The 27,990-nt window shown below is 36.1% G+C and overlaps 1 protein-coding gene across 9 annotated transcripts; it reads left to right on the forward strand.

The window, feature by feature from the left end:
- The first annotated feature begins 1,438 nt into the window (after positions 1-1,438).
- LOC121296281 (casein kinase I) lies at positions 1,439-27,961 on the forward strand. Of its 9 annotated transcripts, none has more exons than XM_041221636.1 (11): positions 1,439-1,902; positions 13,001-13,042; positions 15,069-15,179; positions 15,606-15,754; positions 16,207-16,435; positions 16,738-16,908; positions 17,840-17,988; positions 18,245-18,416; positions 20,895-21,034; positions 22,905-22,972; positions 25,951-27,961. In XM_041221636.1, the coding sequence occupies exons 1-10, from the start codon at positions 1,827-1,829 to the stop codon at positions 22,935-22,937; spliced, it is 1,272 nt and encodes a 423-aa protein (XP_041077570.1). In that variant the 5' UTR covers positions 1,439-1,826; the 3' UTR covers positions 22,938-22,972; positions 25,951-27,961. The 9 variants fall into 9 exon arrangements, with proteins under 9 accessions (XP_041077570.1, XP_041077569.1, XP_041077573.1 ...); XM_041221635.1 differs by having other exon boundaries at positions 22,910-22,972; XM_041221639.1 differs by lacking the exon at positions 22,905-22,972 and having other exon boundaries at positions 18,245-18,429.
- The last annotated feature ends 29 nt before the right edge of the window (positions 27,962-27,990 follow it).

Below are 27,990 nucleotides of genomic sequence, written 5' to 3' on the forward strand. Positions count from 1 at the left end.
TAACATATTATTTATTATGGAATGCCCTACTCCAGTTTGGTTGGTTAACAGTTAAAAATATATATTTTTCTCCTTCTATTTTAAAGAAGACCATTGGTATCCAGTGAGAAATGGAAAAAGTGTAGGCCTGTACATACATCACTCTTACATGTTCACATATGTGGCAGGGGATGGGTCTATTACTAAAATACTTATTCGATTTAGGTTGCAATTGGAAAGATAAATTGGGTACTAAACTAAGCAAATCGTTTACACTTTTGTATTGCAAACAGGAAGACTGGGGCCTAACTAGTTTGTTACTGAGGAAACACGGTTTGCGACCAGTTCAAACAACACTTCTTGAAAGCTGTGTAAATAACAGAGAGTGTCCTGACCCTGTCACAGTTGTGGACGAGCTTTCTTTATACATAAAGAAGCAGACATTCTTTTGTTCAAAGCCAGGAAATGTAGGGAGCTCTACAAATTATAAACACATCAGCGAGGCTTTTTGCACAGAAACACAACTACAAAGTTCATGCGATCCATCTTTAATGAATGAGATAAATAAACAGCAAAGATATTATATGAAACACATGTTTATATCTAAAATAAAATCAGAGCAACTTTACCATAATTAATGCAACATACTTACTGTATCTTAAATGTTTAGACAGTAAACGTATTTAGTAATTGCTTAACCTTGTATTTTAATCTGCTTTACCATTTGACAGGTGGAAAATTCCAGTTTTAGTTTGACGCTTCAAAAAAAAAAAAAATCTTACTTTTTACCTTTTAGGTTTCGGAGCTTTCAATTATTGAAAAAAAAAAAGAAAAAAGAAAAAGAATACACTTGTGATGTCATTTCTATACTTGAATGAGGTTTGTCCACAACAAACTAACTTTATTCACATGAATTACAAAAGATCAATGAAAAATAAAAAAAGAGGTTTCCAAATATTTTAAACCTGCCAGTTTTTTCAACAGAAATATACCTTTTTTTTTTCTAAATTAAAAATAAGATAATTTAGCTTTCTAAAGACTGAATCCTAGGCATAATGAAACTTTGAAACAAAGAAAGTGATATATATATATATATATATATATATATATATATATATATATATATATATATATATATATATATATATATTCATAATCGCTGCATTCATAATTCATATTTAATAGAGGGTTATATTTTTTTGTTAGGAATAACTGTTTGCAAAACTGCGTTGAAAATATTTCCTGGTTGGACCGGAGCAGTAAATATGAAATCCCCCTTGTATGAGGACTGGACTATATAAACAAAGCATTATTAAAACATATATTAACAAAACAAAACAATAAACTCATTGAAGCCTGTTACCATACTGTAGCTGTCTTTGTTATTGTTCCAGACCCTGCCCAATCTCCTCCACTGTGACCTGTTGTTGCTAAGGGAAGTGACGTCACAGGAGTATGGCAGACAGGCTCAGATAGAAGGAAGGGGTAGGAAAGATAGTCAGTGTTTAGCGAAGAGAAAAGGTTAGCAAAAAAATCCGTCTCCATCCTTTCCCAAACGAAAGGGAATGCCACCCAAAAGGACAAGAACAGAATCTACACATTTTAAGCTTTCTGGAAAAACTCGTATTGTGATGTTTTAAAAAACGGGAAGGTTGAAAAGGGATGGTGAAATTTGGTTTGTGAGAGAAGACAACAATATTAAACATAGGGAGACGGGGGGGAAAGCAGAAAGAGGGAATATTTCGAAATAATACGATTTCAGTAGTTTAAAAGGTTGACTTAGAAAGTACTCTGTGATTTGTTGTATTACTATTACTTGTATTATTTGCAAATATTAAATAAAAGCCATGGAACTGAGAGTTGGAAACAGATACAGACTGGGGAGGAAAATTGGAAGTGGTTCATTCGGGGATATTTATTTGGGTAAGTGAACTCAATTTAACCATAGACATAGAATATATAGAGATATAGATATATAGATATAGATAGATAGATATATATATATAGATATATATATATATATAATATATATATATATATATATATATATATATATATATATTATTGTTCGTGACAGTGAAATACCAGTGGAGTAATTTTGCTTAGCCGACACGACTAAAGGTACATACAAAAATACGTCACCACAATATTTAGGTTAGTCGTTGTATTTCTTTTGTTGTTGATGCTACAATAACGAGTTTATTAAAATTACATTCTATACTAGATCGAAACAAGTGCAGTCTAATACCATTCAAATTAAACGATGTGTAAATAATGAGTTAAGCTCTTTGTGTTCTAAGTGTAGTTGATAGTGATGGAGTTGTTGTAAACATGTTCCTGGTTTCTCAATTACATAAGAACTAAATATTCTGCTTATTGTTCAGTAATTCTCCCCAACACAGAATTAGACAAATATCTTGTTTGGGTCCTTGTTATTTTGAGACCTCCACTGTTAGGTTACATAATAATTGGCACTTCAAACGAGGATATTTTACTTTAAGTATAAAAAAAAATAAAAAAAAATCGCAATAGCAATACAATATGTTAACATAACCCGATTGTATTAATTTCAGAATAAATGCAGTCTTTTTGTGTTTGAATTTCCTTAACTCCTTTGTGTTCTTAAACTGTGCAGCATTATAGTGAATATCACTCAACTGTTTTAATGTATTAATAAGGTGTACGGTATTATAATCGGGGTTTGAAAGCCAGTGGCCTCATTTATTTTCTTAATTGCATGATGTTTCGCAGTTGTTTTATAATTGTCAGGTATACACTGTTATTAATCTTGAGTGATAGCAGTTGGATATAATGAGTAGTTGAGACCTGTCCTGTGCTTGAGTACTGATTGACAGTAGTTGTCAACCACCCCCTTTGGCTGACTTGTTGTTTAAGGTCAGCATTTCCAGTGATCCCTGGTCAACCAGATTTTTTAGGAGATGGTCTGAACAATGTCTCTACAGGGGGAAACAAACGGCCCCACTACTGTTAACTAGAGACATCAGCTTGCAAATGTACCAACCTCGCTAAGTGTTGTGGATGGGGGGAAAAAAAAAATGCAATTATAGGTTCATCATTAATTATTTGAGTGTGTTTCATTATAAATTAAGTTATCATGCATAAGTTCAAGACCTGAAGGGAATCTACCAGGAAAGAGCCATACAATTATTCTGTGCCCATGTGCACATTCAATTTTAATAGTTTAATTTTGAAGCCCAAATGTATCTGCCAGTTTGAAGACAGTTTTGTAAAATATTTCAAGACCTGCAAAGTAAAGCGTATTTAATTTAGTAAGTGCAATTTCCTTACTATTTGCTTAAGTTTAAACAGCAGTCACTTTAGTTGTCAAGTAGGCTGGAAGTACACCTCAGTATTTTGTATTTCAATTTTTTTTTTTTTTTTTTTTTTTTTTTTACTATATGGTGGTCTGTCAGAACAACGTTTTGTAAAACTCTTAACTATCTAGTCCTCTGTCTCCTAACCTACTAAACGCATAGATTGAGAGTGAGACACTTGATAATTTTCCCCCAGCAATATCCTACTGTGATACATTTTGCTGAGTTGCTACAGGAGGCCCAGAAACAATTGTTTACTACTGTCCCCAGGTACTACCTAATTTAGAATGGTGAATGGTCATGACCCAGCCACATCTGCAATGGTAGAACCCCTTTAATTGCCATCCGTGCTGTTGCTGCATGTGTGACCCACAACCCATGTCAGGTTTTGACTCTAGGTACACGCTTTTCTGTTCTCATGCATAATTTCGCATTGAAAGACACTGCAGTTTTAACGAAACAAAATGTGCTTTCCCTCACCCAAAAACAGCTAAAGAAAACTACAATTTAAAGGAATTCCTCTCCCAGTGCCATTTTAGCATTTAAACATTGTGTAATTGCAAGGTTTAAAAAAAAAAAAGTGATGTATTGACCTACAAACCTAGTCCAAAACCTATGCATTCTCAATCAGATAAAGCTTTTACATGACATATAGATTATTTTTGGCCAGGTTTCCTTGTTACTATTGAAAAACAGATGGCTCTGGCAAAGCTGCTGATAATGAGTCAGGAGGGGGGGGGATAGTTTAGTTATTGTGAAATAAAACTAAAAACAAATAAAACAACACTTCAGCTGTTTGGATGTGCCACAGTGTATGCATACTTGAGTTCATTTGGCAATTTATTTCAAATCAAGTTTGCATGAGTGCTCCAAACTGACTCCGTCAGCTCATTTGGAAGTCAACTCTGAAGAAAACTATGGTTAATTCTTTCATTCGCATATTCAAAAGAACTGTGTCCATTAGGAGAGCTGTTTCCACATGCATGATGTTTTGAATGGAGTTCCTTTAGCTTTCATTTTGCACTTTTCCAAAAGCTTTCAGTTAATTTAATTTCATGTAACAATGCCGACCAGCAATAAACAGTCCTAGCTTGTTTTGGCATATGTAATGCAACGGGAATTTAAAAGGAATTCTGCCAGTAAATTGCAAGAGTTAGGCGGTTGTATTAAATGTCCCTTTTTTTTTTCTTTACGGAATATAAAATACATTAAAGGTTCTTTACTTTAACAACCACAAAAGCCCTCGTCTTCTCTGTTTATGCCTCGCACAGGGGATTCTCCTACTGTTGCCATGTTGAACTCGTGATTGCCTGTTTCCATCTCGGGGTAATTTTGTATTAGATTATCATATAGACATTTATTAACGATAATCGATGCATTGCAGTTTTATTTTTCAAAATACAGAACAAGCATTCATTTGTGTTTTTAAATAGAAGATCGAATAACTGTGACAGGGTACTCCCCATCTCTGTGCATATTATGTTTTGTATTTGTTGTGTTATTTTATTATGGATTTTGTTTGACAGATCGAGCGAGGTGCAGTACGCCATTCGTTATTGTTTTAAATAACTTGTGAAAATGCGTGACTGTTGGCTAGTAATTATTGAATTAGCTGACAGTCACGCATACGTGGTAAGCTCTTGCAGACTATGGTCAAGAGGTTAATGAGATAATTAAGCTAGTGAATCACTCTGCCATAATATAAAAGACCTGCAGCTTTGGCTGCCAAAGTGTGTACACAGGCAGAACGAAACCCTAGTTGTGAAAACTATTACTACAGGATTTAACGATTGCTGCGTATGCTGGTTTTGCAACCAGCATTCTACTTGTTACTGTTTGTGTTCCGTGCTTGTTTGTTTTGGACCATGTGCCATTTATTTTGTTTGTTTAAAGGTCTTTATTATTTTGTTAAATAAAAGCTGAGCGCCATTGAGTCTTTCCGTCTGCAATTGCTTGCGTTGTGTTTTAGTTTCCTTATATTCAAATTAGAACACTTCCAATTATAAAAAAAAGAAATGCAAACTGATTTTGGCTTGTCCAACACGAATGTGGAGACGTAAAGTGTGTATCCCAGCAATGCGCTAATCTACTGTACTAGCACTAAAAGCAGCACACACTGACACACTCAAGGTTTTAATGCAAACTGGCAACAGGAAACATCAAACTGGGTTCTAATTTGATGCATCAATTCAGCAATATGTAATCAAAACTCTGGAAATTTAAAGACATGATCAATAATCGATGCATCGATTAATTGTTGCACCCCTACTAATCATGGGAAAAGTAAGTCTTTGCAGTTCTCGCATTTGAATATGAAATTTGCAGAGTATAGTTTTTTTGTGTGTGCTCAGGTGTAAATCCACAGTAGGTACTCGGTAAAATCACCACAAAATCAAATAAAGCTGTCTTATTGAAAGGCACGTTTTGGCTCTGCAGGATTGGCTGCCTTAAATCTGATTTAGCTCGTAGTGTTCATAAGCCCTATTGGTCAGTAAATGCAGCTTTTTTTTAGCTAACTACTAACATTAGGGCCTACTTTGGAGCAATTGTTCTAGAAGTCGTGGTTAAATAAATATCCAGTAATTGAGCAGTGCCAAATAAGATACAGTACTGGGTGGTGCAGTGTCTTCTGATAATGTCAGTCTGCTCTTCAGCTCTGGGATTTGATTTCTGAGCTTGTTTTTATCGGCTAAGTGATTGGGGCTACATTTTCCAGTACTCTTGCCCAGGAGTGAACATACTTTTTCCAAACCACCAACACCATAGCATTTGGCACCTTGGACCTGAAATCCGTGTTGGCGCTTTCTTTTTTTTTTTTTTTCTTTTTTTTCTTTTTTTTTTTTTAAGATTTGATTTTAAATCAGATTTTTATTTAAATCGAATTGATTTTTTTTTTTGATTATGGAATTTTTTGTAGTACTGTAGTTGTAGCTCTGCAGTACCTCAACTGTAAATTTAAGGATGATTTTTTTTTTACGTCTTTGCTCTGTTTATGCACCACAGAATTGGGGGCAATCACATTTGCGCTGTGATCAGAATACAATCTGTTTACAGACAGTAAGAGTTTAAGGTGTTTTTGTTAATAAATTGCTTTTAAAACATACTTTTCCTGTCTTTTCCTTGAGCAACTATAAAGTAGGTAGTAAATTTTAAAGTGTTTTTGTTTTGTTTTTTTTAATCATTAATTTAAATCGGCCAACTCTGGTTGATATTAGAATACAGCAGTCACTCCTTGTAGCTGTGGGGTTGATGGAGCAACAATAAGAGTGGTGGTTGTACATGCCCCTAGAGCTTCCCACTATTGGTTCCCTAGTATTGGCTTATTTCAATGAGTAAAATACCAGATCTGTAGAAGTAACAGTACAGTACTAAAAGAAGACTTTGTCTAATTTGTAAAATTGTGAATTATGAATAGTGTATATAAGTGATGGAGAGGATTTTATATTGTATAACTAGGGCTTCTAATTTTGTTTTTATTTTCCATCTCTCTCCCTCCCTTTTTTTAAACCTTAATTAATAGTTAAGCCATAACTGAATACCAGATTGTTTAAATTAGCGATGCACTACTAGAAACTAATGCAGTGGAAATTAATAAGCTGAATTTGGCAGTTAGAGCCAGAATGAAATGCAGGTTCAGATAGAATCAGATGAGATCAATGCATGTCATTTAACTCGATCAAGATATGAGGGTAAAAAGAAACAACATCCTTTGGTAATTTGTGTTTAATTTAGAAAGCGAATCGGCTCAAAATATGTTTAAAGGGACATCACGTGATCAAAAATAAAACCTGAAAACTAGAAGCCCTAAGTAGTCTGGCCTAACAGTCGGAACCCCACTTTGAGAGGTGCATTGGTTTTGATGTCTTATGCCTTGTCAGATACAGTGGTCTCCCTCCCTCTGACAAACGATGTGTCACTGAGAACATTATCCAGCATACCCTTCCCCAGGGCTAGTGTGGGGAGGTCAGTTTGTTGAAGGAACTTTGGGCAAAACTTGTACTTGGAACTAATTGTGCCTCTGAATCCCTAAACACTGGGAGGATTGAGGTATTCAGATCTGCTGTGGGATGGGGAGAGACATTTTACTCCTCATCCAGAGGCTAATTTGAAATAGATGTTTCTGGTTGTGGTGAATGGGCTATATTAATCACACTTGTATAATTTTATTAGGTTTTGCCGTTGCCAGTAGTGTCTGATCCCATGGTGGTTGCCTTTACGTTGTTGTATTTTTTTGAGTACAATGTCACACATTAGGTTGATCGATATCCGAAGTCCCCGTATTTCTGACTGTTGCTGTAATCTACCACAATTCAGCTCTGACGAACTAGCTTTAGGTTCCGGATGTTTTCATCTTAAACTTTCAAGCCGTGTCGTATTGCTTTGAAAAATAGTTAGAAAAGTTATTGCACCACTTGTCAGACTTCCTGTTATGATAAAGTGAAATATAGTAGTGATAGGACTAGAGTTCAGATATAAACATGGCGCCTTCTGTGCATCTTGTTTCTAGTCGGAGAGTTAATTTACAAAATAAGTTGTTAACTTGCAACTGTCATCTAGTCAAATTTTTACATCTGTAAGGTGTAGAACATTGCAAGTCATTTGTACTGATTTCTTTATTTTTGTATGGCAGATGACGTATTTTACTAAATTATTGTGACCAGTTATTAGATGTCTTCCTGTGGAATGTCACATGTAATCCTGTAGCAGCATAATAAAAATAATAAAATAACTAAATTCAGGATAACTTGGACCCGACTACTGCATCATTTATCAAGCATGCCCTCAATCTCTCTCCCTCCTGTTATTTTGAAGTCAGTTTTTATAGTTTTATTTTAATATAGGCAATAGTGTTTCTTACAACCACACATGGCCCATAGTCAAGAGAATTCGTTCTAGGTGGTATGCTGTGGAAATTTGTTTGAAATCTCCACCCTGAAACGCCGAACCAGGATCAAGGAAAATATTTTGTTTAACAGGGGTGGGAGTGTTCCGTCGATAGACTATTTTCTGCCTTAAAATTTGGGGAACTGAAAAATGTGTGTATGTGGAATGTGTACTGTAGCAATGGCGGGAGTTGGCGAGCAGAGAGCTGATTTTCATAAGCAAAAAAAGCTTCTTGCAATTTACTGTGAAATGCATATTTTATTTTCTTTACAGCATTTTGCACTGTAAAGTCATACTTCTATCAGAGCCATGCATTTGGTTACTATGGCAATGGTGTCAACCAAATATGGACTTCATGATTGGTGTTCCAGTTATACTTATACTAGTCTGTACGTTCACCTAGCGAGTCAGCAGCATATATGTTGATACAATTTACTAATAATTTGAAGGTATCTGATTTTTTAAAAACTTTTAAAGGCAGCAAAATATGGAAATTGCACTTTCCTTTTCAATAGTGTCAACATAATTCAAAGGTTTACAAAACATGAAAATGTTGCTGGTTGACCTTTTGATGTTAGCTCAGAGATACTCTATTTAATAGAAAAGAAATAAGTAGAATATCTTTGGTTAGCTGTACCTGAGAAATGCAATGAAAACAAGCAGCCATAGTTGGCTGAAAACGAGGTATTCTCAGTACAGTAATAAGCTTTTAGTTTTGCTTTCAAGGCAGCAGGAGCATAGCTTGTGGGCTTTTTTTTTTTTTTTTTTTTTGTATTTGTTTCACAGACGTCCTTACGTACGGCGACTTAGAGGTAACAAGTTATTACAATAAGCTAAGAAACAAGCAATACAGCTCTGTTTGCATATTTTTTTTGTAATGAAAGTTTTTGCAATTGTGCAGTGTGTTTGTTTCCGTTGGTTGTATACGCATATTTGCTTTGTATTCGTAGTGTATAGGCTACGTGCAACTACTGTTAAAATACAAAATGCTAAAAATGCTCGCTTTGCTTCACTCAGCACCATATGTTTTCAGTCTTGGCTACTTTGCTCTGCTCCCACCCCAGTTTAACCAGTGCCAGGGAAATTAATTGCCCTAAATTTTATTTAGTTACGTATTCTCAACCTAAATAAGATATCTAATTTGAATAGCAATTAACAAATGTAATTTATTGAACTCTTTTAGATATCAATTTTGTATATCCAAATTATGTTAACTTATCAATTTGTATCTAGTTTTGAAATAGTAATGTTACATTTAAATTGGCCTTAAAATAACTTCAAATGGCATTTGTAGGTAAATAAAATGTATATATAATATGAATGAAAATTACAAGATTTGTGGGTCATGTCACAAAGTCCTGAACAGTGTTTTGATTTAAGACTGACAGAGCACTGTAATATGAACAGTTTAACAGCACTGATTACTGTGTATTTAAGGCTTGAATACCATACGTGTTCAAGCCCTTTAGTGCTGGATCTCTGTAACATGTGGACCTCATTAGTCCACACCCTTGCTGCTTGGCTCATGCTATAGTTATATATTGGGTCTCCAGGTGCAAAGAAGTTTGTATTTGCATAAGATCAATGTAGCCAAACTTTTTTTTTTTTTTTTTTTTTTTTTTTACTACGCCAGCTGAATCACCAAGGTTGCGTAACCAGTATTTAATCACTCTTGTAATCACAAGGAATTATGATATGGCCGTCAGGAAGTACTGTAGCTTTCATAATTGTGTGTATCTATAGTGGTGAGGAGGAGTAAGCTGTATTTGTGCGGGGGTTAGAAGTAACAGTAGGTGGCAGATTTTGTTTATTGTACTACAAAGTGCAAAGTAATTAAATTTAAGGTGCCAATTAGGCATTTTGTAAAGGAGAATCCAACCTTTATACACACACACACACACACACACCCCTACTGTTGTAGATTAATTGTTGTGTGTTCGGGTCTTTGGTGTAGAGTGCTGGTGAAAACCTTTCTTTGTAAGACTATAGCATGACTGGTTTCAGTTCTGTGATTGGTGACTGCAGTATTAAGAGTTGTCCGGTCTGGCCCCTTTCTATAGAAAGGCTTGTCTACATATTTACGTTGACGAAATGTAATTGTGTGATGCTCAAAGACAAGATAGATGGATTTAATGAAGACAATTTTTAAAGCAGATGTCTGTCTTAATAGTCCTCCTAGGTTAAGGGGACAGTGATGCTGCACCAGATGAGTAAATGTCTATCAGATCCTTTTTAGACAAAGATCATCCTTTTGAAATCATAAGATTTAGCATGAGTTACACAAGTATTTAATAAATACATTTTAACTGTTTAAATTTACATGTTGCATTCAAGCACGAGATTTCCAAGCAATTACACATAATAGGCTATAAGTTTCTCATCATGATCCGTGCATTAGAATGCATGCAATTGTTAGTGCAAATATGATATGTATGTTAGGGATGTTAAACTTTGCTTTTAATTGTATGTTTAACTTGGTCCCTTTTGAGGTGATGCCAGTCTACAAACATACTGTGCACATTTTATTTAAACAGTGCACTTCAACTTGTATTCCTAAATCCCATTTTAAGAATGAGAATTGAACAACTAAATGTATTATGATTGTCTAGATCAGGTCCTGGCAAGTATAATTCTCAGTTTGAAGATAAACATTGTGAAATCCCTCGTAATACATGACAGGAAATTCCTGGGTAATCTAGTTTCATTTTGCTGTACTTAATACACCGTGGCAGGGCTGTATTTTTACACAGAATTAAACAAAAATGAATACAGGACAGCAATATGTATCTAAAATGCATATTAACAAGCCCTCAGTTCCCACTTTTTGTCTTCCATCCGTTACATTCATTCAGAGATTTTTGTCGTTCCTGTACTCGTCCCTGTACTCGTCCCTGCCCTCAAACAGAAGCAGCAACTCTGCATTGGTCGTGCCACGCTGCTGTGAGTATGGTGTACAGTCTGTATACAGGCTGCTGTTATGCTGACAGACGGTTTTGTGTTAATTTTAAGTCATAGTCATTATGGATAATCTTTGTAAGAACAAGGTTTCTTCCAATGTAAAATTAATGCTGTACTAAATGTCAAAATATCTTGTTAAATGTGTGTGCATGTATAAGGCACTATTTTGAGGTAGCATTACATTTGTTTGGATAATGTGACTTATGATGAAATGATGGTGACAGGAATTAGAAATATAGCAAAATAAGCAGGTTAGCTTGTATGTATATTTGCCTAGATTAAGGGCAATTTTAATTTAACCATGTTGTAGTTAGAAATGATTAACCCCTACCCTGTACCCTGAAATCTTAATGTCTTGTCTGTAAGGCCTCAAATCATCAATGTAAAAAGCAGATCTACACTGAGGTGGTAGCTGTTTTGGATTTGTATGTGAGTAATTTTGGGATAGTATCTGCACTCTGCATATGCAAGCATGCTAATGTGCTGTGTTTAAGCATGTTAGTGTGCTGCTGCTGGTGGATTGGGGCTGGGAGTGCCTGCACAAGCTGTTTGGAACCCCCTGCAGTTCAGTTGAGAGAAATAAACACTCAATTTTTCTCGTCTGTTATTTAGGGTTGTTGCAATTAGCGATCTCTACAGATGTAACTGTTGAATTTCCTACAATACTAATTGTGTATGGAATTAAAAATGTAATACCAGTACTTGAAGTCCCAGGACAGCTCCTTTTCAAGTCCATCCAGGATTGCATTTTACTGGGAAACATAAATATGACTCCAGATGAATATTCCACATACCATGTAAATAAGGAGTATTCCCCATATGTAGTTTTTAATGAAAACGTTAACGTGCAGGAGTAGACAAGACCCAACTGCTCAGTTCCCTGTAAAGACACTTGCCCCTGTCTAGCACCGTCTTTAAACAATAGACTTGGGAGCAGTTAAGATGTAGATTGGATCATTTGCACAGTTGACTAGCCGCACAACAGAAGTGATATTAATCCTGCGTGCTTATGCTAAATTGGTCTTTCCTGGTTTCATTGACTCTGCGCAGGTCCCACAAAGCACTGGACTAGCTGCATTTGAATAGGCACAGAACAGCATGTCTGGGTCATTTAGATCTGGGTGGGGGCAGGGGGTGAGTTAAGTTTCAGAAACAGGATGAGACGATTAAGGAAGCCGCTTTTCCAGTGGGCCAGTTTTGTTACACCAGTACAGTTTGTGTGTTTTGTTTTTCTAAGGAATGACAACAGGTTCACTGCAACTCTTAAAACATGTATGCAGATATTAAATTAGCAGTCCCAATCTATAAACTACTAAATTGATGTAGATTAATCGACTGTAGTTAATATGCAAAACAAAAAGCATTTCTGAATGGCAGGATGGAGAATAACATTATTTAAAAAAACAAGCCGCTCACACATGCATTGAACAGTGAAATGTAAGAGGCAACAGCGAAGACTTCTTTAACAGGTGGTTCGTTTAATTTCGGGAATAATGTAAAAAATCTAAATTTTTTAGATCTGTCCACAGCCAAAGCTGTGAAGCATCTGGAGTCATACTGTAAAGGTGGACCACTACAGCATATTCCACTTAACTGTGAAATTATAATTCGGTGTCTTTTTCTACACAGAATAAAACTGGACATGACAGTCCCAACTAACAGAAGCGTTGGTCTAAAGATCCATAAGAATCACCATTCTTGACTTATTTATATTGGGCTCACTATGGCTTGCAATTGTTGCTGTGATGTTGAAGTCTGATTTCAATATAAATGGGGTGGAAGGGGAGATGGGAAGACTGCTGTGTATAGCAATATCCATAAGCTGACTGTTCTATTTATTGCAGGAAAACAAGCTACCGAAGGTACTAGCAGTGGCAGCATAAAAGGTTTGTTTGCAATGCTTTGTAACTTGTGGAGTTCTTACTAAGAACTCTGCTTTTAGCAGCCACACTTGCATGTTACACAAAAGGTGGGAGATGTAATATTGGTGATCACATCCACACGTCACCCTGAGTTTGTATGTCACATTCTACTTGTAAATGCCTTCAAAATATCAAAGTGATGGCATAGTCTAGATGTTGTGTCCCCATAACATCTAGACATTACACCAAAATCATACTTTTTTTCTTTTCTTTTTTTTGATTGCTATGTAAGAGTGATGCATGTTTGATATGGTCAGCTTTGCAACTAGTAGTCCCATTTTTAATGAACTTGCTTAATTTCCAATACAAATATAGGCAATTTGCCTCACCTAAGGCATTAATAAAGAGCTACAGTGAATTTCTTATTTATTTATTTTAAGCTGCAATTCATAATAAGTTTGACATTTAATTTATACTATTTTATGAAAACATTTTAAACAAACATTTGTTGAACAGGGATTCAAAAATAAAGTGAACCCTTATAGTACCTCAGCATAAGCTGAGATATGTATGTTATGCGAAGCCTGACCAGACTATTTGCAACTTCTGGTCTCAGTTTATTCCTAGGGGAGGGGGCAGATCTTGTTCACATTTTTCTGTGAAGCTAATTCACCGGTGCATGGACGTACACCCACCATTGTCAAATGCTACAGTTCTGTGTTACCAAAAGGGTCTATATTGCACAGTTTTGTCTCCATATGCACACATTTGTTATTTAAAGCAGGTGATTTATTTATTCCTGCTCCTGTACCACATCTGTATCTTCTGGCTGGAGCTGTTACCTGGTGTTCAAGTGCCATAGTATCAGTACATCTTTGTAAAGCAGTTAATTATTACATTTCATCAGAGAACCCTTATTGGATAAGAAATGTTACTTGATGGATTATTGTGCATTTCTATCAAAGTGACAGTATTCATTCCAAAACATCTAATGTTGAATCTTTTTTTTTTTCCCCTCCCTAATATAGTTCAATTGAAAAGGGGTTTCAAGCAGTTGATTTTATAGTAGGAAAGCTAGCTTATAGAACAATAAAATATGGGCATTTCAGGCTGGCACAGTTATACAATGCTAATTAAATATGCAAGCAAATCAAAAAGTTCTAAAACAGTCGGTAGCATTTCCTTAATAAATATATAGGGTACATCTGTTTCTAAATGTTGTACTTCTGTAGGTCGTTTTATTGTGCTGAAACGAAGAGAGTCCAAATACAAATTGTGATCCGAATGTTGTTGTAAATGGAACACGGTACAACATCTGAAGCCCATACTGCACTAGAGAAATATTCAGCAATCTTGTGCATATATTCAGAAATCCTATGCATTTAGAGGCTGTTGCAACAGTAAATTTTAAATATTATTGTGTTAACATCAGTTAATGCATGCCTAGGTATAACTTACTTCCTTGTATGAATGTAGCAGGCAGATATTAAGCTTCTGGCAGGGCTGTTTATTGCCGTCTTCATTGCTGATATAGTGAATTAAAATCTAAAGCATTATTGCACAGTTTTATTATTTCACATTATATAGCAACTATTTACTTTGAATGTTGTATTGCTAACTTACCAATGCATGTCAATTGCACATGTTTAAAGGCAGGATCTGTTGGTAAGTAATGCTGTAGAATGGGAATAACAAAGAACGTCACTGATTTTCACATTAGAATATAAAGAGTAGTTATAGTATCATTAGTCCACTCCAGACACCAACTAAAATATGCAACCTTCAGTATTGTAATTTTAGTAGACTAAATTGAAATTAGAAGTTGTGGATACAATGTGTAATGCACCTTTTTAAACCGTTAATTTAAAAAGCATACATATTCATTTTTGTATATGATACTTGGACTATTGTCAATGTTTTATTTCCTCATCCCATTGAAACAGTGTGTGTTGCATTGAGCCCAGGCTGCTTGTGTGAGGGTGGGGGTAGATGTATGTTCTTCTTGCAAGTCTCCAAAGCACTAACTGTTTTGTATTATTTTTTCTTTTAGGTGCAGATATTGCTGCTGGAGAAGAAGTGGCAATTAAACTAGAATGTGTGAAAACCAAACACCCACAGCTCCACATAGAGAGCAAGATCTACAAAATGATGCAGGGAGGAGGTAAGTTTTAAAAAAATCGAGTTTTACCTGTTAAAACTGAAAATCATAAGACCTAATTATAATATGGGGAAGGTATCTGATTTTACAAGTCTAAGTGGCTTGTGTTCCCTGCATGCCTTGTTGGAAGGAATTGTCTCAGGGTTTGTGTTAATCTGCAACACTATTACTCAGTGGAGTAAGGTGACCTTATTCCTCGAACATTTGCTTAGAGAAAACTAGAGGGAGCTATTGCACTTCTAATATTATTCTGAATGACCACTTCAAATGAGTATTTTATTTTTATTGGGTTTTAACATTATTTAGCTTCCTCAAATATGTAACCTGTTTTACTGTTTAAAGCTATTCAGGCTTGTCTATCCAGTTTACTTTTAGCATTTCAAATACATGATTGGAATTAATAGGTATTTAAGATTTGTTTGTTTTTAGTTGGTATTCCCACAATTAAATGGTGTGGAGCAGAAGGTGATTACAATGTCATGGTGATGGAGCTTCTGGGACCAAGTCTTGAGGACCTCTTCAACTTCTGCTCAAGAAAATTCAGCCTAAAGACTGTGTTGCTGCTGGCTGATCAGATGGTAAGGGCAACTAAGCTTTTGTTAAAGATCAAACTCTAAACTTATAGGTGGAAAAGACATGTAATTATTCACAATTGTTTTATGAAATTGGCAGTGGAGATACAGTGGAGGTGCTCAAATATATATGAGACTGATGAAATTTGATGGACTTTCCAAGTATTGTAGATCAGAATCTGGAGATCTAAAAAGGCGCCTGTCAATCAAGTCCTTGTTTTTAGAACTGTCTTGTTGATTTGTTACCAAATTAAATTTTTTACTAACACGTTTTGTTAAATCGTTTTTTCTTAATCTTACTACATTCCTTTAAATAGTCCAAGAAGAAACAGGCTTTTTTGTATTCCCAACCTTTGCATAGAGTTGTATATAGAAATATTTCTTTTTTACTTTGTAAAGTAGACTCTTCCGTTGCAGTGTAATGGTGTTTAATTTGCAGGGCTTGAATCCTATTTTAGATAAGCCGCATTGAGTATATCCACTCGAAGAACTTCATCCACAGAGATGTGAAGCCTGACAACTTCCTAATGGGACTGGGGAAGAAGGGGAACCTCGTTTATATCATCGACTTCGGCCTTGCCAAGAAATACCGGGACGCACGCACACACCAACACATCCCCTACCGTGAGAACAAGAACCTGACCGGCACAGCCCGCTACGCTTCCATCAACACACATCTGGGAATCGGTATGCAAGTTTGCATGTAATATCAGCTAGGACAAATATACTGTATGTAATCAATGATTTGTTGATTTAGCTACAAGTCTGTTAATATCTTAAACAGTTTTAGCGCATAAATTTACAATATTTTCATACTTGTAATTTGTGGTGGGAAAGACTTGTGTCTCTGTACAAGTTCCATCGACCTGTGCTGATGACTGTTCGGTTCATTGCATGCTAGTGCTTCTCTTGAACCGGTCAGAGTCTTTATTATAATGACACGTATGGTTCATTCTGTTGCACATTTGTTTACTCTCTTCCCTCAACAGAACAATCACGCCGTGATGACTTGGAGTCCCTGGGCTACGTGCTGATGTATTTCAACCTGGGCTCTCTGCCCTGGCAGGGCCTCAAAGCAGCCACCAAGAGGCAAAAATATGAACGAATCAGTGAGAAGAAAATGTCAACCCCCATTGAAGTCCTCTGCAAGGGCTACCCATGTATGTAGCCCTTTGTTTAAAATCCTACAACACAGAAGGTTAAATTGAACGAAACATTTCAAGTCAAGCTTCAGACGACTGGAGCCATTCTGATGTTTTCATTTAAACCTACTACCAGGCAATTTGAAATGATAGAACCTGAAACAAATGTTTAAACATACACTGTGCTATAGAGCAGGGACACATTGCCCATGGGCTGCAGATGACCTGTTTGTCGTCTGACTGCGCCCCGGGGAAGGAATTCAGTGTGTGTGTGTCTATATATATATATATATATATATATATATATATATATATATATATATATATATATATATATATATATATATATATATATATATATATGTATATGTGTGGGTGGTCTTAACAGGTTACAGTTCAGTTACAAAACACCAACATCGTCAAATTTCTTAAGTCAGTTTTATTCACAAAAAAACGCCAAGTGCAACGCCTAATTGATGGCTCTTATCCGTCAACAATTCATGCTTGTTTTAGATAGACCGTTGTTTCATTCCAGTTAATGACACAACATATTTGTCCTGCAGTAAACTACATGCATTTGTTTAAATGTAAAGAACGACTAAATGTACAGTATTAAAACACTGCTCTTAAATTCACCATTCTTTCCTTTTTTCTTGCACTCGTAATGTGCTGTCATAGGCAAACGTGAAACCCGGTTTGTCACGAGTTATGCCTGATAAAGCAGGTTAATTTGTGTATATGTGTGCGTAATATATATATAATGTGCCTATGTATATTGCAGCAGTGGGTTAAACTCTAATTATTCTTTAATGTGCGACCCACTATAAATATGAGGTTAAACTAGTTTTCTGGATATGCGGCCCGTGATAACTTTGGTTGCGCACTTTTGCTATAGAGGGTTGCAAATACAATATTGAGGTATAAAACCGTTTTATGCTTTTCTTTACAGCTGAGTTTGCAACATACCTGAATTTCTGCCGATCTCTTCGTTTTGATGACAAGCCAGATTATTCATACCTGCGACAACTCTTCAGGAATCTCTTCCACAGACAAGGGTTTTCCTACGACTACGTGTTCGACTGGAACATGCTTAAATTTGTGAGTATTGTCCCCAGTTTGATAAAAGGAAGCATCTTTTTAAAGTCCAGCTGAATGTTTGACTACACCATCCTTAGACTGTAGAGCATTGGAAACAATTACCTATGCAATCTGTATGTGTTAAATACAGCTATGTTTTTTGGGACGTTTTGGTAATGGGCATGTCATGTTTAACAAAAGAAGAAAGAAACCTTGTCTGATCCTCACATCTTCCAGTATAATCTTGTTTGACATTATGCATTCCTTTTGTTCTCAGGGTGCCAACAGAGCTGCTGAAGATGCAGAGCGAGAGAGGAGGGAGCGAGAGGAGAGAATGAGGCACACACGGAATCCAGGCACTAGGGTGCTGCCACCCACAACAGCTGGAAGGCCAAGGGGAACCCAGGATGTCGCACCGCCCACTCCCTTGACTCCCACCTCTCACACTGGTAGGAACAAAGGGCAAGTCCAGATTCTTTCTGACCTAAAATCCTTCAGTGTAAAACAAAATAGTATGGAATAGTCAGTGCTACAGCGTTCATTTTGTCATATATCAACTCAAGGAAGTGTTAGCTATATCCTGACCTATACATTAGCTGAACAAAAGATTCAAAACCCTAATATCAGGTACTACAAAATTCAAGTAATTTATTTTATTTCATTCGATTTGATAGTAGGACTGCTACGATTACTATAAATGCTCGAATAATTGCCGGGTCTCAAATAATCGCCTGTCTCCAACACATGCCGGGTCTGCTGGCAAATATTGTAAATTAACACCAGGTCTCTGTCATTGCCATTGAATGAGGAAGATGAGGAGGAGCTTGAGCGTAATGAACTGCTAATACATGACAGCGATGAAAGTGACTCAGTTAATAAATAATATAACGTAATTTAAGATAGGCCTACATTTAATGCATATTAGTTTATTGCAGTTAATACATTTAAGTTTTGATAATTTAAGTGTGCTGAAGTAGGCCAGATACAAACCTGTTGGTGTAGTTTAAACAAATTATTTTTGATAATGATACTTATTGCTTTTATTCATACATGCCTGTGTTCTGATATCTACATGGCTGTCTTAGTGGATTTAACTTATTGGTATTGTTATTATTAACAATGGTAGATCTAATCCCGTTTTAAATACAAAGTTGTACTATCCTTGTTAATCACCGCATATAAAAAAGAATACTTTAGCTTTTATATTTGAGGATGTACAATACAATGTAATTGTTATAAAACAGAACTGTTACTTAGTTCCCACTAATACACATTGTTAACAAAGTTACTGGAATGTTTAAATTGAGTTACGATGTTGCTACAAGGTTGTGTGTTAGCGGCTTCTCAATGACTGCATGAAGCATGTGAAATTAGTGATCCAATATAAACACCGGTCTCCAATACGCCCCGGGTATGCTGGCAAATATTGTAAAAACGCCAGAGTCGTTTTAATTGGTGGTTTTACGATAAATCGACTTCTTGATCAATTCTATTCCTCATTATATGCATCGATATAAATACTGGATAATTGATTCAATAATTATATATTTGTAACTCGCATAGTTAATAACATTATTTAAGTTTATCAGTGAAACTGCACCGAATGCCCTGCCTTGCTATTTACAGTATTTCTGCCAGACCAGCACTGGGCGTGCTCTTTTCCTTCTCATGTTAACTAGCACCTGATTTGCTGGTCCCATCCTACCAGCGAATCAGTTTTGAAAATGCTTTGTAAGTACGCCCCTCTGAGTATTCGATGTAAACAAACAAAAAAGCGTGCAGAGCAGGACAGCAGTTTAGTTTATTAGTTTGCACTGCTTTTCAGAATGAGTTATTATAATGGATATTTAACAATATTCAATACCGTGAAAGTAAATATTGATGCTGCAGCTGTCGCTGAATAGACAAGTTTTCATAAACTTGTGTCTAGTTTATACTGATTACATTCCCAAGTACTGTAATCTGTTTCAAATAAATATTTGGGCTCATTGCGAATGTTTGTTTTTGTTGGGTTTTTTTCTCCTGACTACCAAGGCATAATTACACGCATAATAAATCACATAAATGCTATAATTGTTTGAGCCATTGTGAAGACTTTCATCAATAAGAATTGTTCTTCATGCATGGACAGGCTCTTCTGTTTATATATTTAAAAAAAAAAAAAAAAAAAAATGAATCCAGTTTTATTTGATAGAATAAAAGAAAACATTTTAATGTTTTTTAACTGCACTGATATTAAAATAATCACGGGGGGGGGGGGGGTTGGAGCGAAAAATGTATGTGGCGGTACAATCATCGATATTTATTCAAAAGATTTGATTGTGTGCCCAATTAGTCGATTTGCTATTGGGGGCTTAACTGACTGACAGCCCTACTTGATAGTGTGTTACAGGGTGAGGCTGTCTGGAAGAGGGGAATGTTAATGGTGGTTGCCAGTTGATTTGCAGAATAGGAAGTTTGCTTATAGGTTATGTTGTCAAACTCGGAAGAAACATAATTCTTTTAGTGTTTAGTGTTTTGCTATGTTTTAATATGACCAGTTTTTGAAAGCTTCAGTAACTAATGAATATATGACTAAATAGTGAATAACTTTTTTTTTTTCCATTGGTAGGAAAAAAAAAAGAAATCAACTAAGTTGAACCCTAACTTATGGCTCAGATTTCAGGCTGATGGAAGTAGTCACATTGACCATCCACATGCAGAGATGTGTGTATGAAACTGACTAGGAAGGAGAGAATATAATGGAAAAGCGTGCAGATGGTTACCAAATTAGGACAGACCCCCTCTCAATAAGCTGTATTTGTAGACTGTAGATGGACAATGCCGATTTGCTCTTTTTACAGCCCAGTTTAATGGTGCTGATGAAAACGGCATTAGCGAGATGAAATAATGCAGGTGTGTGACTTGACCCTTTCCTTTGTCTGTAGCAAATACGTCCCCCCGCCCTGTATCGGGAATGGAGCGCGAGAGGAAAGTCAGTATGAGATTGCACCGCGGTGCACCAGTCAACATCTCCTCCTCTGACCTCACGGGGAGGCAGGACACCTCACGCATGTCAACGTCACAGGTATGAGTAAGACTTCATTCACTCAACAGCAAAACCTCACAAAGTTCTGTGTTTGGAGTTCACAGTCCATCAGAGCTCGCCTTACTGTGAACACCCGAACAGCAACACCGTGGGTGTAATTGTTGTATAAATCGCAGCAGCTATTCTTCACCCTTGTTGTGTGCATGATTTTTTTTTTTTTTTTTTTTTTTTTAGTATTTATGAACATTTCTTTAAAGTTACAGGTTTAGAAAAAGGATTTTCACAGTTGCTTTTAGGTTTGACATTAAGAAACATAGATTTGCAGAAAAGATTGCAGATTTTAATGTTTAGTTTAACAGTTTAATTTGAGATTGGATGTGTACAGTATTTGCAAACATTCATTGTAGGGCATCTTTGGGATAAGCAACTATACATTAATTTAGCGTAATGTGCAAGGTGGAGGTTTCTATGGATGTTTCTAAACACTTTCAATGTAGTTAAATGTATTGCAGTTTCAAATGGTGTGATATTTCAATTTTAAATGCTGAATAAGTACTGTTGTGGGAAGGGGGAGGTACTATTAACAATGTTTAAAAACAGGAATTTGGAGTAACTAACAGTAGCATTTATAAGCGCTGAACTAAGCAGAGAATAAAGACGCAAATGGGAAAGTGTAAGCAGACGTCAAGCGTAACACAATGGGGGCAAGAAATACACACACACCCAAGGTTAACATAGAGGATGTGGTGCTGATGAGACATGTACATTTAAATTAATTGCAACAACTAAAGCAAGTGGAACAATAATTTAAATTAAAGAGGTAACTTTCAATGTATGTCCTGCAGTGAATGATGGCAGTTGGTATAGCACGCACACACACACGCGTGCACACAGATACACTGAATTTATGAACTGTTAACATAACTTTCAAGATGTAATCAAAGAGCTTAGTTTGATTAAGAATTTTTTTTTCTCCTCCAAAAAAAAGGACATAAAGTAAAGTGTTGGAGCTAGTTCAAGATATGTAATTATTTATTGAAATTAATAAACAGTAATTTTTTTAAAAAGTAAAATTTAATGTTAATAAGAAACTCTTTCCAATAAAATCACATACAGATTGATCACAGTTTACTAACATCACCGCAAGTCACGGACACTAGCAAAAGTCACGGAATCCATTACACCCGCAACCACCGTGATTAAATCCCAGGGATAAGAACTTGCAGTTGAGGATTTCCATTAGCTTATCTCTCTTGTTCACCTGTCACACTAAAGTGGGCTGCATCAGCCAATACATTTATAAAAACTCAAAAAAGCAACTGTCCTTTTTCTATCACGTTTGTCATTCGATAAGATTAAAGAGAAATCAGCAAGTTTTACTTGCATGATTTGGTAATCCAACCCACTGTGGAGTCTGGGACTGTCTGCAACAAGTTAGAACTGCTGTTTGCCTTGGTGTCCATTTTTAAAGTACTGTATTGAGAGAGAGTCCAGTCTGCATGAACAGCATTGTCAGTTACCCTTAAGTCCCAGCTCTGGTTTTATTTTCTTTTTTTTCCCCTCCCTCACACTGAATGAGGAAGGTGCTTTTTTTTTTTTTTTTTTTGCCTGGAATTGCTTGAAATACCTTTTTGCTTTTGTTCAATTGTTTACCCAAGTACTGTGAATACCCTCTGGTCTATTGGACAGACAGTTCAGAAAAATCTGGATTTAAATGTTTTTTGAAAGAGCATATCGGATCTGTCGCACTCCGTGTTTATGTTCTGATCTGGTTTCACATTCATAAATGGGAAGTCATAAGGTTGGATTATTAAGTCATGGTGGTTATAATTGATTTTCTGGCCAGTTGTAATGTATTCTTTCTTCACAAATGGCTGTCTTCCCCCTCCTCCTCCCCCCCCCACCTCAGAATAGCATTCCCTTCGAACAGCACGGCAAGTAGCTGCTCGCCACGTTCTTGTTTGAAGGCAGCACTGGGTGAGTGTCAGCTGGGTCACATCTCGTTATAAACTAGACGCATGAGAGGCAGAGGCAGGCAGGCACAGAGAGAGACAGACAATTACATAAATTGGATCCATGCAGCATTCCCTGTGAACATCCCCTTAAGACATCCATATACTTTTTTTTTAAGAAATTCAGGTGGTGTCCCTGCTGCCCTCTTGATTCATTTCATTGCTAAATATTAAGTGGTCACATTATGACTAATCTAATTTAAGAAAAGTTCTGATAGCTACAAATACTGAATTTGTATTGAAATATTTGTTTTACCAAATTTGTTCATCCACCTTAAGTAAGTTGTCTTGTGTGTTCTCCTTACATTTGTAGTGATGGTGGAGCTATTGATTTGCAACCTGACTAGGGGGTGAAGTTACTGAAGTTGAGTGCTTATTTTGACCATTCAATGTTCCATAAGAACCAAGCTGTCAAACTCCCTCCCCCAACCAGTGTAGAAAGCCCAACTACCCCAAAATTTAGGCTTGGAATCAAAGTAGGCATGTATAAAGGCATAAATCATCTGCTTCCAGTTACTTTAGTTGCTGGAATGCTGCCTCAGTTGCAATTATTAACTTTTTTGCTCCTCTCATCCACCTAGGTATAATTGTGGCCCTACAAACCTTTTTTTTTTTTTGGGGGGGGGGGGGGGGGGGGGGGGGGGGGGTTCATTCTTGCACATGAGCATTGACAGATTCTAAATTCCAAAAGGTTGTTGAACTTAAGTCAAAAACTAAAATCCTGCTCCTATTGCTTTAATGCATCAGCAGGTTTGCGCTTGTGCTTGGCTTTTCTGCTCTGCTTCCTGAATTATTGTTTTTGTCTGCCTGGGTGTGGCTGTTTTGTGTTTGACTCTCCTAAATATAGTTAAATGCCCAGGTGTCTAATGTATATTTGTATCTGTTTAAATAAAATGTCATTCAAATGCCATATCAAGGCATTCTCACCTGTTTATAAATGTTATCTTTTGAAAGTTCGGGGGAGGGGGTGTATTAAACAGAATAAACAGCAGTAACTAAATACTTTTATATAAGTTACATTTCCAAATAAAAGTATTCTGTTTCTCTCTCAACTCTAAGAATGTTTTAAAAAGTTAACCTGTTGCAAATACAATGTGCTGTGTGTACCGTGATCATGTTGGAATCACCTTGGCTTTTCCTGCATGTAATGAACTGACCTTGTACATTGGATTAATCTTATCGCCTTTATTATTTATTTTTAAAATCAACTGTTAAGTTGCTGAAGTTGATTGCTGTGCTGTTCCCTAATATCCACTCTCCCTGATCCATGCATGTATACACTTTCAAACAATGAGTGCAAGAAAATTATTATAGTTCTTAGGGGTCAATGCAGTTAAGAATCTTTACATCTTCAGTATGAAATGCACATCATTAGGTCTGTTTGAACCATTTCCATGTCCAGATTGTATCGTAATCAATATAAATGGTCTGCGGCAGGTACTGGGCATGGTGGAAGGTGCACAGGGTTCTCCCCAGACCTTTTCAGCCAGATGGGCCGCCCGGCAAAGTGATCTGCCAGTCTTGCAGATGCTAATGTGCCTTTAACAATAAGGATTGATTGCGCTTCTAGCAGACTAGATCAGTTGCGCATTGCTGGGTGAAAAGAGTGTCTTGGAACCACGTGACAGCTCTGATACGTCTTAACACAACATTTAAACAATCGGAGTTGATGTGGTGGGTTTTCTGTGTTAAGCACTTCAAGACGCTAAAACGTTAAATGACTGCTAAAAAAAAAAAAAAAAAAAACAACCAATTTTTTTCAAAACAGACAGTGAATGAATGCCGGGGGTCGAAATAATCTGCCGATCGGCTAATACTATTTGCGCCGGCTACTTTATTAAAAAAAAAAATTATTTTCATGTAATATCATTCAGAGCATTTTGTCATTGTTCTTGTAAGGTGATATATAGTAGCTATACATACGTACCAAAAAAAGTATTTTTATTGTAATTATTGTAACAATATGTACCCAGGTGCTTGAGAGATATTAGGGGTTTTATAGAGACTGTATGCCTTTAAGAAGAAAGGCGTGATGGGATATCAGCTGACCTATAAATGCTTAAGTGCAGAGGTGCTGGATTATTACACTGCGGTTTTATGCAACAGTTATGATGGTGACCAAACGTGTGAGTATTGTTGGTTAAAATTAAAAATGTAGAATAGTGAAAAACTAAAAAAAGAACCGCCACGTTAGTCATTTTGACGGGTTTGGATTTAAAATGTAAACAAGGTCTGTGTTTGTGAATGTAATGCGGTTGTCTTTTTTTTAAACTGATAACCACATAGCATGGACAGTATGCAGATTCGTTTTACATTTTAAATCTCATTAATCCCGTGGCGGTTCAAGTGTTAACAATGTCCTGGAAACTTAACATAAAGAACAATTTCAATGAATAAGCTAAAAAGGAAGTGAAAAGTTAACTTTTTTTTTTTTTTGTGAACTCCAGTAACCCTACGTTGTCATTCAGTCAAATCATAGAGTGCCTGAATAAGCACTGTAATTTACCATAATAAACAGTAATAAAAAAGAATGTGGAACATAAAGAGCGACCAGATATAGTCAAGGAAAGAACACATTATTTAAATTATTTGTGGTATATGTTTAAGGTAAGGAAAGTTTATTTTTCTGTGAAGTGCTCCCGGCTATAATGTTCTGCTGCCCAGCTGTACAGAATTCCTGGGGAGAACCCTGGAGCAATTTTGGGGTTTCTAAAGACAATGCATTTTGTTTTGGAAGTGCTTTTGTAAACCAAGGTATCATGCAATACATTCCAAATCTCCTGAGTAAAGGGTGTGGCTGTTTGACTAAGAGACATAGAGTAGTCCTGAAAAGTAACTATGCATAATGAAATGGGTTGGGGGGGTGGTATGCACTTAAGTTTGCATGGTTAAAAATAAGTTCCGTTGCTGACATTTATTTTTCTCTTGCATTTTTCTGCACAGATCCTATCTCGAGTGGCCCCCAGCGGTCTCCAGTCTGCTGTACACCGATGAAAGAAAGCTATTTGCCTTGGAGGGCAAATAATGCATGGCTGATCAATACTTGTACTATTCCAACAGCTTCATGACGCAAAAAATAAATAAACCCCAAAATGAACAAATAAAAAAGGAGCTAATGATGCCTTTTAAAGAAACAAAACTTTCAAGTTAAAACAAAAAAAAACCGCATACAAAACAGGAACAGAACATTTTTCTGCAGCCCCCGCCTTTGCCAAGCAGATGTTGCAAGAAAAGCCACCTGCTATGAGCAGCATTGAGCAGCAGCAGAAGTGGGCTTTGAGAGACGATTTACCAAGCGGACCGGCTATCATTGCCATGTTTGTTCTCCCTCCTCTGTTGGCAAAGTAATGATTTTATTATCTTGCTGTGTAATGATAGACATTAACTCTCTTTTAAAATGTGTTTTTTGTATTGTTAAGCTAAATTAACAGACTCCAGTCTGTCTAGGTGGGTAGTATGTCGGTGTATTGCTTTTATTGTCTGATTATACAAAAAAAAAATTAAACTTTTCAACTTAAGACTTGAAATTGCTCATAAGGCTCACAGGAAATGTTTCATGTGAAATTTAAAAATAATTTTATTAAACTTCACTTTTTTTTTGTATGGATCTTTTTATGCTTGTTATGGCCTATGTTCATTTTCCTATTTGACTAAGGATTTCAAGACATTTCTTGCTAGATAGTTTTATTTATAGAACCATTTAAGTTTTTCTTCCACATGCAAATACTTTTGACACTGACAATTCTGAGTAGTGTGCAATAGTGTTCTCTGAATTGCCTAGTGATGCCAGTGGCATCTAACATCCTTAAACACCTTTTAAAGCCAATGACAATGTAGAAAGAGGAACTGGGTTGCATTTTAAATGGGTATCATTTTTTTAACACAATTTCTGTCTTTTAATATTTAGGAATAGTCTTTTTGGTGGATTTCCTGGTTTTGGTGTATGACTTCCACATTGAAGCTGTATGTACTTTGTTGGTATCTGTCGCAGTCCCATAATGTTTGTTGAAACGCTACACCATTTCAAAGCTGTGAAATAATAAAACCTGTAATAGAAGTGTAGATGTAGCCATTTGCTGTCCTGTGAATCTTGCTAAATTCTGTCATTTTAACCTGAGAGCTGTCAAGCCTTCTTTAATAGACTGCAGGGACGTGATGGTATAGTAGGGCTTTAGTGTTAATGCCTCTTGATTTAGCAGTTCTTGGGCACTATTATTATTTTTGCCAAGACTCAAAGGAGCTGTTTTTATAAAAGTGAAGGACCTCTCCCTTATAAACCAACCTTACCAAGGGATCAGACAAAAAGGGCCAGCGCCTCGCACTAAACAAATTCCTATTCTATAACTCTGTTCTTTAAATCCGTGAACTGATCTTACTTTTTTAATATACATTTCAAATGGTACCAATAACATTGATTTTGGTTTGTAAAAAATAGGATAATCAGACTTCATGACATTTAATAGCTATTGCTAATGTGTCCTTAGCTGTATCATAATACTGTGTACAGTCTAGCTATTTCTGCCTTAAGAAAAAAAAATGTATCGCTGTTGGAATGCAAAATGTTAACTGAGGCATGTGCACTAAAACCTATGCTATATACCTGAATTTCTAAGATATCTGCATTAACATTACTAGAAGGGAGATGAGCTGTTCTGTGGGACTTTTCATTTGTAATTATACAGTCCACATTATAGAACTTTACCCCCTTATCCATAACTATTACCTTGAACTGTTTGAATTTTGAGTTAACCTTGTGTCTGAATCATTGTTTCCTTCTGACAGTTTGTCATTCCCTTCATTATGGCCACATCAACTTTCCACATTAGCAAGTCTGTAGGATCCTGTGTATTGGTAATCTATTAGCCCTGTAAGATTTTATTTTTTTTTGTTTCATTTGTATTGCCACTGTATTTGTGTACTTTAAAATTGTGTAAATAAATTACCTGTAAAGGCTTGTGTTTTCTGCTCATTTAAAACAAAATG

Source organism: Polyodon spathula, chromosome 21, assembly GCF_017654505.1.
Source record: "Polyodon spathula isolate WHYD16114869_AA chromosome 21, ASM1765450v1, whole genome shotgun sequence".
In the NCBI taxonomy this organism is placed as follows: Eukaryota; Metazoa; Chordata; class Actinopteri; order Acipenseriformes; family Polyodontidae; genus Polyodon; species Polyodon spathula.

Coding starts and splice junctions, on each gene's coding strand:
- LOC121296281 (XM_041221635.1), top strand. CDS start 1,827: ATGGAACTGAGAGTTGGAAACAGATACAGACTGGGGAGGAAAATTGGA. Junction 15,755..16,206: donor TGCTGCTGGCTGATCAGATG/GTAAGGGCAACT, acceptor ATCCTATTTTAG/ATAAGCCGCATTGAGTATAT. Junction 21,035..22,909: donor CACGCATGTCAACGTCACAG/GTATGAGTAAGA, acceptor ACCTCAGAATAG/CATTCCCTTCGAACAGCACG.